Source organism: Chelonia mydas, chromosome 3 (assembly GCF_015237465.2).
Source record: "Chelonia mydas isolate rCheMyd1 chromosome 3, rCheMyd1.pri.v2, whole genome shotgun sequence".
Lineage (NCBI taxonomy): Eukaryota > Metazoa > Chordata > Testudines > Cheloniidae > Chelonia > Chelonia mydas.
This window is the reverse complement of record NC_057851.1, coordinates 8,374,729-8,388,223: the sequence shown is the minus strand read 5'-3', so window position 1 is coordinate 8,388,223 and position 13,495 is coordinate 8,374,729. Positions and strand designations below refer to the sequence as shown.

Below are 13,495 nucleotides of genomic sequence, written 5' to 3'. Positions count from 1 at the left end.
AATCTGTTTCTTCACTTCAGCAGGTGGGTATTGTAGTTGTAAGAATGCTTGATAGAGATCTTGTAGGTGTTTGTCTCTGTCTGAGGGGTTGGAGCAGAGAGAAAACCTGGATTTGTGCTGGAAATGGCCCAACTTGATTATCATACACATTGTAAGGAGAGTGATCACTTTAGATAAGCTATTACCAGCAGGAGAGTGGGGTGGGGGTGGTATTTTTTCATGCTTTGTGTGTATAAAAAGATCTTCTACACTTTCCACAGTATGCATCCGATGAAGTGAGCTGTAGCTACTGTTACTCTGAAACCTTTCATTATTCTTAAGATCGAAGGGTTTGGGTCTGTGTTCACCTATGCAAATTGGTGAGGATTTTTATCAAGCCTTCCCCAGGAAAGGGGGTGTAGGGTTTGGGGAGGATTCTGGGGGGAAAGCTGTTTCCAAGTGGGCTCTTTCCTGGTTATATATCTGTTAGACGCTTGGTGGTGGCAGCAATAAAGTCCAAGGGAAAAAGGAAACTAGTTTGTACCTTGGGGAAGTTTTAACCTAAGCTGGTAAAAATAAGCTTAGGGGGTTTTTTTTTCATGCAGGTCCCCACATCTGTACCCTAGAGTTCGGAGTGGGGAAGGAACCTTGACACCTAGCAACCAGCGGAGGTGGCCTGAGGACAGCGAATCACGGGGCTGGGCGAGTGCGCATCACAGCGGCCTGCCACGCGCCCCACACGGCACTGTGCCCAGTGGGCTCCTCTCTCGTCCGCGCGAGGCGCTGTGGGTGTGAGGGCGGGGTAGCCCCCCCAGAAGCCCCCCAGATCCAGGCAGGATCCATTTGACAGCCCCACCTGGGCAGCCCCATTCGCAGCGCCAGGGCTGCCCGGCAGTTGCCCGTGTAGCTTCCACGCAGAACTGCGGGTGGCTGAGCGTTTTAATCGCATTGGGTTTCTCCTACGTCCCTAACACGCCCCGCTTCCCCCTTGGAAAAGCGCCTTGTTTTGATTCGCCTTCCCTTTTAAGTCAGGCACATCTTCGGGCGCCCTTTTCTGCGCCCAAGGGAAAGATGGCCCCATTCTCCCAAGATGGCGGCGCCGGCCGGTGAACGTGGGGCTCTGCGCGCCGGTAGCTTAGAAGGCCCCAAAGATGGCGATGCTGGCGGAGCGTGAGTAGCGGGGCTGCGGAGGGGGTTAGAGCCGGCAAGTCGGGTGAAGGGAGAAACCATTATGTGTCTGGGAAGGGGAGCTACCACGGTCTACGCAGGAGGGGTGTGGGGAAAAACCAAAACCGATGAGGAGGTGGAAGACACCCCCAGGGATGTTGGGGGGGTGGGGGAAAGGGGAGCGTGTCCCTGATGAAAGGGTGGACTCGATGGAAGGAGCTGTTCTGAGGGGTAGGGAGATACCACTATTCGGGGGGTGGGGGCGCTCCTCCAGGCTGCGTTATGTCTCCTCTGGAACCCTGGCTCCTTGCCCCGCCCAGGGCGCTCGGGGGGGCTGGCGCAGCGGTGGGGAGGCTGGGAGGGGCCCCTGGGCGCTACCAAAGCGGTGGGTGGGTGAGGGAGGGAGGAAGGAACCTGCCTAGATCCAGGCATTGGGGGAGCGAGTGGGGAGGTGCCTGGACCTCGTGGAGCCCCTATGGGGGTCCTGCCTGCTGGGCCCCTCTGTGGGCCTTTGGCAGGGTGGGCACTGGGCCCCAGCCCCTCTGTGGGCAGGGGTGCTGGGCGGGGGCCCCAAGCTGTGTTGTTGGGCCCCCATGGGGTTGTTTCCCACACCAGCGTCCCTTCTCTCCCCCCATACTGCCCCCACTAAAAGAGCTACCTGTCAGAGGGGAAAATGCTTCTTATCATGGCCTGTGGTGCATGCTCCGACACTGCACTATGGTGTGAGCACGCACATGGACGCAGTGGTGAAACGCAGCCGTCTCTGGCGAGGAAGGGTGGCAACTGTTTAACGGTTCACAGCAATTTAGGACAGGAAATGAACGCTGCCTTATCCCCAGTGATGGCGAGAGGGATTTTCTGTAGTTGGAACAAAACTTCATAGTATCTAAGTGAGAGAGTACCCTGACTGTATGACAATTTATACATATGTATAAAGACAAGAACATACTTGAAATAACCCTGCTGAACTCAACGAGATTTGTGCTTAATGTTAAACATTAGTATTATAGCACTTTTGCATAAGGAGGGCGTACGTTCTTGTGTGAGAGACTTTTTTAAATTGAGTGTGAGGTAAACTGTTACCACAAATTGATTATTTAATGCCGCTGGGTGATGGAATCAAGTTCAAGGTCTCAGTACTTATCTTCAAAGCACTCAAGGGCATGGGCCCGTGATACGGAGAAGATCAACTAAAGTTCCAAGATGAAGACTGTGATCAGCAACTTTGGTCTTCTGCTGCAATGGAAATCTCAAAGGCTATGTCTATATGTGTCTTTCAGAGGTATTCCCCTCTCCCCCCCCAAAAAAACCAAAAGTTTTGCCGCAACAAGTGCCAGTCCTGCTGACGATACAAACGCCAGTCATTGGGGGTAGAAGTTTTGTTGGCAGGAGAGCCGACAAACAGTGTCTATACTGCATGACTTTTAGCAGCATGGGTATGGCGATACAGACATGTCACTAAAAGCTGTGTAGTGTAGACATCGCCTAAGAGAGAGGCTCATCTCTGCAGGAGACAGAACTTTCTTGAGGGCTGGTCCAAGACTGGAATGAACTCCCCCAGGAACAAAGGATCATCACAGTCCTTTCTACCTTCCTCTTCCAGGGAGCAATGGTCTAAAGCTGCAGTGGGGGAGGTCTAGGTTGAATATTAGGAAAAATCAATTCACTAGGAGGATGGTGAAGCACTGGAATGCGTTACCTAGGGAGGTGGTGGAATCTCCATCTTAGAGGTTTTTAAGGCCCAGCTTGACAAGGCCTGGCTGGGATGATTTAGTTGGGGTTGGCCCTGCTTTGAGCAGGGGATTGGACTAGATGACCTCCTAAAGTCTCTTCCAACCCTGATCTTCTATGATTCAAAGTGCAAAATGTATTCCTCTGAATCTCCCTTCTCTAACATATATAGCAGTGTGTGTATCAGAAATATATAACACCTAAAACTAAACATTTCATTGTATACTCTCATTCCCTGGGGAGAGGATGAAAGAACAAACACATGACGGATGTTAGTCACATTGCATAATGTGCCATTCAGAAGTGCTTAGATACTAAGTTGATGAGGGTACTATAAGAACCTGTTGATAAATTGTATAGCCATTTGCTTGACCACGCTTCAGTTGGTTATGAAATATATTCAAGAGACTAGCCAGCATGTATTGGTCAACAGAATATATAAAATAGTTTTTAATGCCCTTAGATGGTTATTGAAAGTTTAATTATTTATTGGGACACTCGAACCTTTTGAATTTTTTTTCTTTTAATGTCAAATATAAATAATATGTTTCTGCAGGACTGGGGCCAGAATATGTAATGAAACTTAAGATTTTTTTTTTTAATTTGAGAGACATAGCTCTGAGTTGATTTGAATAAAGCTATACACAGAGAGCACAATTACATGCAAGTCCCCATCAGCATGGTTATTCAGAATTGTACAGTATCCAATGTACAATAATTAAAAATTTAGTGCTGTGTTAATGTTTATCCTTGCATGTGCAGGGAAGCACTGAAATACTTCTTTAAAGAATAAATCTAACTACGTAGGGTTTGCCAGAACTCTGTATGTGTGACTAGCTTGTGGTAATTGTGAAAGCAGATTATGCACATGCATTTTTGTGTGTGCAGTTCTGGACAAGTTCAGTCACTGTATTATCAATATTTAGTCCAAAAGAGAGGAGGAGAACTATTTCTTATCCATGCACATAGCTAAAACTCTTCTCCAAGCTCTCATTCTCTTGGTTCTCAATTACTGCAACATCCTTCTCTCTGGACTTGACAAAAGCAATCTTGCCATGCTTTTATCTATTCAAAATGCTGCTGTAAAGATCATTTTCCTAGCCTGTTGTTTTAAGCATGGCACACCTCTCTTTGCATCCCTCCACTGGCTCCCCCTCCTCCTACCTGTCATCTCTCATATCAAGATGTGAGCTCTTGCATCCTGTCAGCTCATGATGCTGGCCTCCCTCACCCGCTTATTACATTTTCAAACTAAGATCTTTTGCTTTCTCACAGGATGCCCCTCACACTCGGCAGGTGCTTCCCATAACAATTGAAAAGCCACCTCGTTCTCCTTTTTCAAAACCCTCCTCAAAACTCTCCTGTACCATGATGCATAAAAAAAATTTGACAATGGTCAGGGTGCTGATGTGCAGAGTATACCGCCTATCATACGGTACAATATTTTCATGTTGTTTCCTTGTACTGCCCTGTCAGTCTGTAGCCATCTGTTGTCTCCTGTCTACTTAGATTGTAAGCTCTTTGTGGCAGGGACTGTTTTGGCTTGTACAGCACCTAGCACAACAGGGTCTGGTCCATGATTGGAGCTCCTAGGTATTACGGTAATTCAAAAAGAATAATCTAAAACAAGAGACTATAGATGGGAGGGCAAGGAAAGGATGCCTAGAACATCTGTAGATGGTTTTTAGCCATCTCCTAGTGCAGTTTAGCAGCTGGAGACAAGGAGAAGAGCCAGTAGCACATCACCAACCAGCTCTCTGCCCATAATTATTGAGTGCTCCATGGACCACAGTTTCAGAACTTCTAGTTCAGCTTCACATCCAGGGCTGCAGTTGGGCAAAAAGTGTTCAGGAACTGATCCATTCAAACAGCATGGAGCTGGAGTTAGTGGAATAGCAAAAGGTGTCTGAGTGAATGAAGTTTTTCTCCACTGGATGGTGCTGCTTACCCAGGATATCAGTAGTACCTCTATAATGTAATTCTCCAGGGGCAGTTTGGTACAGCAGAGTGCTAGTGTTGGAACTGAATCACTTTTAGCTTGCAGGATGGTAGGTAGTTTACTTCTTCATTGTGGAAAGGTTACAGTGAACAGACATCTTTAACAAAGAGAATTGTTCTTTCCAAATCTCATTTGGAGGAGAAGGGATGGCTGCAGCACAGAGGTTTGAGTTCTGGCTCTGCCGCACATTTCTTGTTGATTTTAACTAAGTCACTTCACTTCTCTGTTCTTGGGTTTCCCGATCTGCGAAATAGGACTGACACATCTGTCTGTCTTAGGGAAATGTGAAGATTAATGCCCTGTCTGTAAAGTGATTTGAGATCCTGCAATTGAAGGTGCTAGGAAAGGAAAAAGTGTTACAAATTTCAACTTTGAGAAACTACTCTACTAAGTCTTGTAACCAGGGGTCTCTGGGGAGGATGAACTGAAAAGCATCTTAGATATATGTGGCAGCTTTACAGCTGTGTAAGATGTATCAAATTTAATTCCTCGGGTTTTGTTAAGCCACTATCCTGAGTAATAGTTACAATAGACAGAAAATGAGGGTCCTTCAGATGTTATAGCTGGTAGGAAGTGCTGAACAAGTGGGATTATAGTGATTTAAGGAAGGTGAAAGGAAAGCAATGAAGAAGAGACTTCAGGCTAAAGGGGTAGAGGAAAAGGGACCGTGTAAAGCATGGAATTGGAAAGGAGACATTAGTGTACTTGAAACCTTCCGTATGTGTGTGACTGTGTCCTCTTGAATTGATCCTCGTGTGCTGCACTGGTTGACTTTGAAATGTACAACCTTCTGTGGCTTAAAGGGACAGTGGCCAAGATTTTCAAATGTTGTGAGATTCAGTGTTTGGTTGCTCAGTTTGATTTTTCAGAAGACTGGTGATCATTATTTTTTGAAATCAGTTTTCTTTGAGGTGTGTTGAGTTGGTTGCCCAAAATCACTAGTCAGCTTTGTAAATCTTGGCCAGCGTCCACATAACTCCTTTTGGTTGAGATTTTCAAATTAGCCTAAGGAGGTTAAGTGCCCAGTTCCCGTTGAAGATTTGTGGGAGTGTTGGGCACTTGGCATATTTTAGGCCCTTTTGATCATCCCGACCACTCTGTGTTTATATATAAACACAAACAATCCCTATGTTATTGGTATGACTATAGATTATCAGCACTAACAGAGCTCTAGACTTTTCTCCCTGTATGCTCTATTCACTTCTTGAATTTTTACTCAGCTTGGATAATGAAAACAGGCTGGTCAGTTTCACTTATGAAAAAGCATACCGAAAGTCATATAGAGATCTCTCTGGAAACTGTACAGTTTTCCAGAGAATGAGATCCTTTCTATTGGTATTTAACCATCTGATGGAATTTGGGGGTATTCCATCAGCAGGGTATAATTTCCTCTTAAATCCAATAGGACTTTTCTTGAGGGTGGTTTTTCTGTACAGCACAGTTACTAGTGTTTCTAATGCTGCTGGGGAACGTTAAAGCTAATGTTAAACACAATTTTGTAATTTTTTTCATCACTATGTTTTGTGATTATTTTTTTTTTTGAAGTCGGAGTGGGTTTTTATTAGAAGAAACAGAACAGGGGCTGAAACCAAATTGTGTTCCTGTAATCTTGTTCCAATTTTCCAAAGGTGCATTTAGAGGACTGATGGTCTTGTAGTTAAAGCATGGAATTGTGACTCAGGGGAATTGGGTTCAATTCCTGGCTCAACCACAGAATTTTTATGATCTTGAGCAAGGCATTTATCTCTCTATGCCTCCATATGTAAAATGAGGGTAGTAATGCTTCCTTTTTCTGTTTAGGCCAGGGGTGGGCACACTTTTTGGCCCAAGGGCCACATCTGGGTATGGCAATTGTATGGCGGGCCATGAATGCTCACAAAATTGGGGGTTGGGGTATGGGAGGGGGTGAGAGCTCTGGGGTGGGGCTGGGGATGAGGGTGCAGCAGGGAGCTCCGGACTGGGACCAAGGGGTTTGGAGGACAGGAGTGGGATCAGAGCTGGGGCAGGGGGTTGGCGCGTGGGAGGGGGCCAGAGGTGCAGGCTCTGGGTGGCGCTTACCTCAAGCACCTCCCAGAAGCAGCAGCAGCAGCAGCATGTCCCGCCTCTGGCTCCTACGCGGAGGCGCAGCCAGGCAGCTCTGCGCGCTGCCCCGCCTCCAGGCGCCGCTCCTGCCAATGGGGGCTGTGGAGGCAGTGTGCAGAGCCCCTTGGCTGCCCCTACGTGTAGGAGCCGGAGGTGGGAGGATATGCTGCTGCTTCCAGGAGCCGCACGCAGCGGGGCAAGCCCCCGACCCCGCTCCCCGGCTGGACCGCCAGAGTGGGGCAAGCCCTAGACCCTAGTCCCCGGCCGGAGCTCGAGGACTGGATTAAAATGTCTGATGGGCCGGATGCAGCCGCCGAGCCGTAGTTTGCCCACCCCTGGTTTAGGCCCTGATCCTGCAAACAGTTATGCACATGTTTAACTTTGTTATGCTAACTTTACTTTACTTCGTTGATTTCAGTGGAACTACTAACGGTAGTAAAGTTAAGGATATGCATAATCGTTTGTAGGATTGTAAGCTCTTCAAAGCAGAGGATCTTTCTTACTGTGTCTGATCACAATGTGGCCTTGATCCTCATTTTGAGACTCTAGTGGGTGTAACTGTAATACAAATAATAATGTCATCTGAGTTCTCAGATAAATTAGCCATTCTCTGTGCAGACCTTGAAAGCTTTCATCACATTGGTGCTTGTTCTGTACTCGTTTGAATAAGCGGACATCTGTGACTGGTTATGTTTAATTTTTTTTTTATTAAAGCAGTGGTTAGATCCACTATAATCTGACATTCAGGGAGGAAAGATGGTCCAGTGATTAGGGCACCACCCTAGAACTTGGGAGACCTGCATTCGAGTCCCTGCTCTGCCATAGACTTCCTGTGTGACCTTGGGCAAGTCTCTTAGTCTCTATGTGCTTCAATTCCCTGTTTCAATGGGGCTAATAGCACTTCCCTACTTCACAGAAGTGTTATGAAGAGAAATACATTGAAGATTGAGATGCTCAGATACTGTGGTATTAGGACTGTATAAGTACCATACATAGTCTGTTATAGATTCTGTTTGGAGGGAAAATAATGTCTTGACTTTTTTTTAATTGCATTATCAGCTTCTGTAATATTAAATAGAGCATAATTTATTCCCTCTCCCCCCCCACTGTAGCCCGTAAAAAGCAGAAGTGGTCTGTGGATCCTAGAAACAGCGCCTGGAGTAAAGATGAATCCAAATTTGGCCAGAAGATGTTGGAAAAAATGGGATGGTCCAAAGGAAAGGTATGGTCTGAAGGGAAGTAAGTGGTCTTGCAGAAAAGCAAACTCTCAGCTATTCCAGTATTTGAAATACTGAGAGAGATCTGGATACAGGAATTACAGGCAGCTCTTAGGCCTAGAGCAGGGGTCGGCAACCTGCGGCACACGTGCCAAAGGCGGCACGCAAGCTGATTTTTAGTGGCACTCTCCTGCCAGCCAGGGTCCCGGCTGCCGGCCCCGCTCAGCCCGCTGCCGGCCTGGATGGATGGAACCCCGGGCCGGCAGCGGGCTGAGCGGGGCCGGCGGCCGGGACCCCAGCTGGCAGGGGCCAGCGGCCGGGACCCCAGGCCGGCAGCAGGATGAGCGGGGCTGGCAGCCAGGACCCCAGACCGGCAATGCGGGCAGCAGACAGAACCCCAGACCGGCAGCGTGATGAGCCGCTCAGCCCGCTGCCGGTCTGGGGTTTCGTCCTTCAGCCCCTGCCAGCTGGGGTCCTGGCTGCCGGCACCACTCAGCCTGCTGCCAGTCTGAGGTTCCATCGGCGGGCTCTGTAAATGTAAAATTTATTACTGGCACACGAAACCTTAAATTAATGAAGACTTGGCACAGTACTTCTCAAAGGTTGTCGACCCCTGGCCTAGAGTTTATAGGGCTATATCCTTTTTAGTAGGTACTTTACTGTTACCTCCCTTCTTGCTGACTTCTGGATCTCTCCTGCTGTCCTGTTTCCTTTTTTCCTTTTCTGCTCTCTTTGATAAGGAGATGGGTGACCCCAATTCAGAACTGCAGGAGCTACAGATGTGCCTCCCAAATTCTGACAGCTGCCTGGGGTGTAAGATAGAGTAGCTTCAGGAGCTGCTTTAACTTTTGGCAACTTTTAATGGCCCCTTATGATCTGCTCTTCCACCCAGAATAGCCAGAGTGTAGCATCAAGCCACATCTCTTCCCACCCCAGCATGCTCCTATGGTGGAGAGCTGTGGATGGAGGCCTGTGATCTTAGGATGACAGATATATTCCCTGTTGGCCAATAAAGACATCTCTGCTGCCTCTTTAGAGTGGCTCAGCTTCTATAGAAACTCCACAGAGCCCAGAATTGAGGCCTGTGTCTCTTCAGCATTTCCAGGTGCTAGTTACCTGACTAAACACAAAAGAGAATGGTCTTCATTGTTTTTTAAAGGCATCTCTCATCTCTGGTATTTCTCTTCCACCATTTAATAAAGAATAATAGTTGTGGCTTTCTTGAGTTTAGGAGATTCCCAGAACTTATGGTGAAAGAGAAGAGGTACTCCTGCGCGTCTCACAATAACTGTGTTGACTTGGGAAAGTTGCTTAAGAAAAGGTAGCCTAAATAGGTTTTTAACTGGCTCTGATTTTGCATTTAGTTGCTGGAGCAGAATTTCACATACAAACAGCGAAAGGTAGGGCCTGATCCCAAACCCATGGACATCAATGAGTCCATTGGCTTCGATAGGTTTTCTAACTGTGATTGATTAACTTCTTGATTTGTAAGCACAAATACGCATTTATTAGTGCTTTTAATGTACTGTGAAAATAAGTATGAAAGCCATGGGATTTTAAAACTGAGATCGAAAGGATGCTGTCAAACATTCTGCTCACACTGGATAAAATCATGCTGGCAACAACCAAACGCAACTGTTGCCTTAACTAAAGTGGACAGAGATTTTTTCCTAAGTGTCCTAAAACCATGCTATAGGCCCTGCCTACACTGGAATTACAGCTGAAGTCAGGAGGATCTGTTACAACACAGTCCCAATAGATGGGGCAATAGACCTGGTACGTGATAGTGAGAGGAATCTGGCTAGCATAATTTTTAAAACAAAGTTCACTGTCTGCTGGGCCCATGCTAGCAACAGTCATGTTTAAATATGGGTTATTGCTGCATAAAACAGGTTTTCAACCATAGGCCTCATCTACACTACTCCCAAATACTGTGATGTGGTCCACCAGTGTTCTTATGTGACTTCTCCTTATTTGTATGGCTAGGAAAAAATAAATAGGATAGAGAATGAGGTCTTGTCTTTGATAGGTACCTTGGCTAAAACATGGTAACCTACCAGGGGCTTAGCATGTTTGGCTTTCCTGCCACCTGGGCAAGAAAAATACATATTGGGCCCCAAACATATTTCCTTACTGAATTTAAATACTGTTAGTTTGTAGTAGGGACAAAGCCAAGATCTGAAGTCCAGACTTGCCCCAACACTCTTCATGAACAAGCAAAGAAAATGGGTCCTGCTGAGTTCCAGTTTGGGTCAATTACATTTTTATTTGCCTCAATCTCACCTCTCTCCGCAAGTTCCGTTGGGTGTGTTATTCTTCGTTTCCTGCTGGCAGTTGTTTAAGTACAACAATTACATCTTCCACCCCTGAGGTGGATGCATTTCCGTGGTGAGAGAAGCATTCCCAATGTGTGCTCTCTCTTTCTATGTTCAAAGTTGTAAAGCACTGCAGGATCACCTAGAAATGTAAGGTGCTGTCTGGATTAATCGTGAACAACTCAGTGATATTATTTGTTTCAGAGTAGCAGCCGTGTTAGTCTGTATTTGCAAAAAGAAAAGGAGTACTTGTGGCACCTTAGAGACTAATCAATTTATTTGAGCATAAGCTTTCGATGAAGTGAGCTGTAGCTCACGAAAGCTTATGCTCAAATAAATTGGTTAGTCTATAAGGTGCCACAAGTACTCCTTTTCAGTGATATTACTGCTTTGGTGTTTTGAGGGGCACATAAACAGTAAGTTAAAAATACACAAATTCTCTGTGTTGCTTATAGCATTTGACTGAATTAAATTGTAGACAAGAAAATAAATAATATAAGTTGTCTTGTTTGTATTTCAAAAATAAATGGACTTTCTGTCTGATACCTATATTTATCTTTAATGTCACTCCTGAAAAACGCTTACAATTTGCCTTATGTTCCCATTAGGGTCTTGGGGTTCAGGAACAAGGGAGCACAGAGCACATCAAGGTTCAAGTGAAAAACAACACACTTGGTTTAGGAGCAGCCATAAATTATGAGGTGAGTACTAGTCAGCGTTACTGCCAACACAGGTAAGAATGTGTTGATTGTTGACAGCCCCTTTATGTAATGGGAAGTGAGTGAAATCTACCATCAAGTTTGTATGGTGTCAGGATAATGATGAACTTCTCACAGAAGAGAGAAACCAGCTTAAATGCAGTATTGGTACAGTTGTGTCCTGTTGGGGTTTTTTGGGAGGATGTTTGAGTGGGGAGGCTGTGGTGAATAATGGGGAGTAGGCGGCTCAGAGATGCCACTTCCCACAGACAACTGAAATGTTTGTTTACTGGTAGATATCCCTTTGTCTCCATTTACTAGACCTGGTTTCATGCCTTCCTGTCATTCTGCTCCCTATTCCTGGAACAGTCCCTATTTCCCGTTGGCAGTCATGGGTTTACACAGAATGTGGGATCGAGCCCTAAAGGCGCTGTCTGAGTCAACATCTGAACTGACTTTGTGTGTTCTCATCTTTTGTGCTGCAGGAAAATTATGTTAGCATTTCCTGCCTGTAGCTGAAAACAACTTGCCCAGACTGGGGCATGACAGAGCCAACAACAACTCAGTATTGTTTGAAGACTTTCAAACGCAACTCGTAGGCACTTGGAGCGAACTTAACAAGCTGTAGTTAGTGTTTCTACCCATGAAACTTTAGGGATTGCTAGTTACTCTTTGGTGTGTAGAACCAGAGGATGTACAGTGAGACTCTGATAGACCTTTTGATAGGATCTTTTGCCTCTTATTTGCTTGGGTGCTATTTACAGGACAACTGGATTGCTCATCAAGATGACTTCAACCAACTTCTGGCTGAACTGAATAATTGCCATGGGCAAGGTGAATCAGGTATGTTAATACTTCGCTATATTGGAAGTTTCACTGAGAATTTCCTTTATTTTTCATTTCTTAAAAGGCAAATTAAGGCCCAGTCCTGTGGGCTGGTAATACTTCTTGCATGGTGCTCATCCCCCTTCAACTCTCATTAAAATGAATGGGAACAGAGGGCTTACTGCCACGCAGAACCAAGATGTAAAGTTTGATGAGGATGTGTATGAATTACATTTAAATTCCATAGATTGTAATGGGCTTTGAATCAGGCCCTTGTTAGGGCTCTTCAAAAGAAAAGGCAGACGGGTGTGTTCCCTTTATCTGGTGAGATATGCAGAAGCAGCAGCTGTCCACTGAAAAACAGCCTGAGGCAGTTCAAAGGCGTGAGACACAAACATTCTCCAAAAAAGAAAAGGAGGACTTGTGGCACCTTAGAGACTAAGAAATTTATTTGAGCATAAGCTTTCATGAGCTACAGCTCACTTCATCGATGAAGTGAGCTGTATCTCACGAAAGCTTATGCTCAAATAAATTTGTTAGTCTCTAAGGTGCCACAAGTCCTCCTGTTCTTTTTGAGGATACAGACTAACACGGCTGCTACTCTGAAACATTCTCCATTGCCACATTTTACCTCCTCAGCCTCATTGATGAAGAATTGTGTCTGGGTTTTTACCTAGTGGCAGTTTCTTCAGCGCTTCACTTTTCCTGCCCTTGAGAAACTGCTGTTTGCATGAGCCGGGGTCAAAACCTACCTACCTCTTTAAATACTGTGATTTAGTTGGGCAAAAGGGCAGGACATGCAGAAGCAGGAAACTTGTCAAAAATTTCCAAAAGGGCTAAATCTCTCAGTCTCAGAAAGTACTTGCGCCTGGTCTATGCACATGCTGGTTTAAATAATAGGAACAAACTAAACTGATATAAGTGAGGTTTAAAACCGTGCAAGCATCCACATAGTGCTGCATAAGTTTAACTAACTTGATCTAACATCATGCCTTTACTTAAACTGGGTCAATTTTTATGTGCCGACAGGCCCTTGGGCTGCAGGTCTGCAACCGTTAGTTCCCTGGTGGAGCCCCATTAGAGTCAGTGGGGTTCTGCCTGGGTGCAGCATCTGGCCACAAATTATCAGTGGCAGTATGTTGGCCTTAGTGAGTTTATTCAAGATATTCAGAGCAAACTGTAGTTGCTAATGAGTTAATCCTAAAAATGACAGCAAGAGTGTGGAGTTATTTTTGGAATTACGAGGAAGATTAAAATCAGTTTTTACGGTGGAGAAACTACAACTTCCCCTTAATAAGCCGCACACCTACAGGGCTGCAACTGAAATCCTGGTCCTCAAGCTCTAAGGGACAGATTTTTAAAGGTACACCTCTACCCCGATGTAACGCAAGCTGATATAACACAAATTCAGATATAACACGGTAAAGCAGCGCTCCGGGTGGGCGGGGCTGCACGCTCCAGTGGATCAAAGCAAGTTTGATA

The 13,495-nt window shown here is 45.7% G+C and overlaps 1 protein-coding gene across 4 annotated transcripts in view; it reads left to right on the top strand.

Annotated features, from left to right (window-relative positions):
* The first annotated feature begins 852 nt into the window (after positions 1-852).
* PINX1 (PIN2 (TERF1) interacting telomerase inhibitor 1) overlaps positions 853-13,495 on the top strand; it is an 80,396-nt gene continuing 67,753 nt past the window's right edge. Inside the window, exons 1-4 of one of the 4 annotated variants that reach the window (XM_027825681.3) lie at positions 853-1,149; positions 8,071-8,180; positions 11,099-11,191; positions 11,953-12,031. In XM_027825681.3, coding sequence (XP_027681482.2) covers positions 1,131-1,149; positions 8,071-8,180; positions 11,099-11,191; positions 11,953-12,031 — 301 coding nt within the window. In that variant the 5' untranslated portion in view covers positions 853-1,130. Of the gene's footprint in view, positions 1,184-1,207; positions 1,378-2,334; positions 2,429-8,070; positions 8,181-11,098; positions 11,192-11,952; positions 12,032-13,495 lie in introns of those variants that run through there. The other 3 variants (XM_043542095.1, XM_043542093.1, XM_043542094.1) reach the window with 3 other exon arrangements.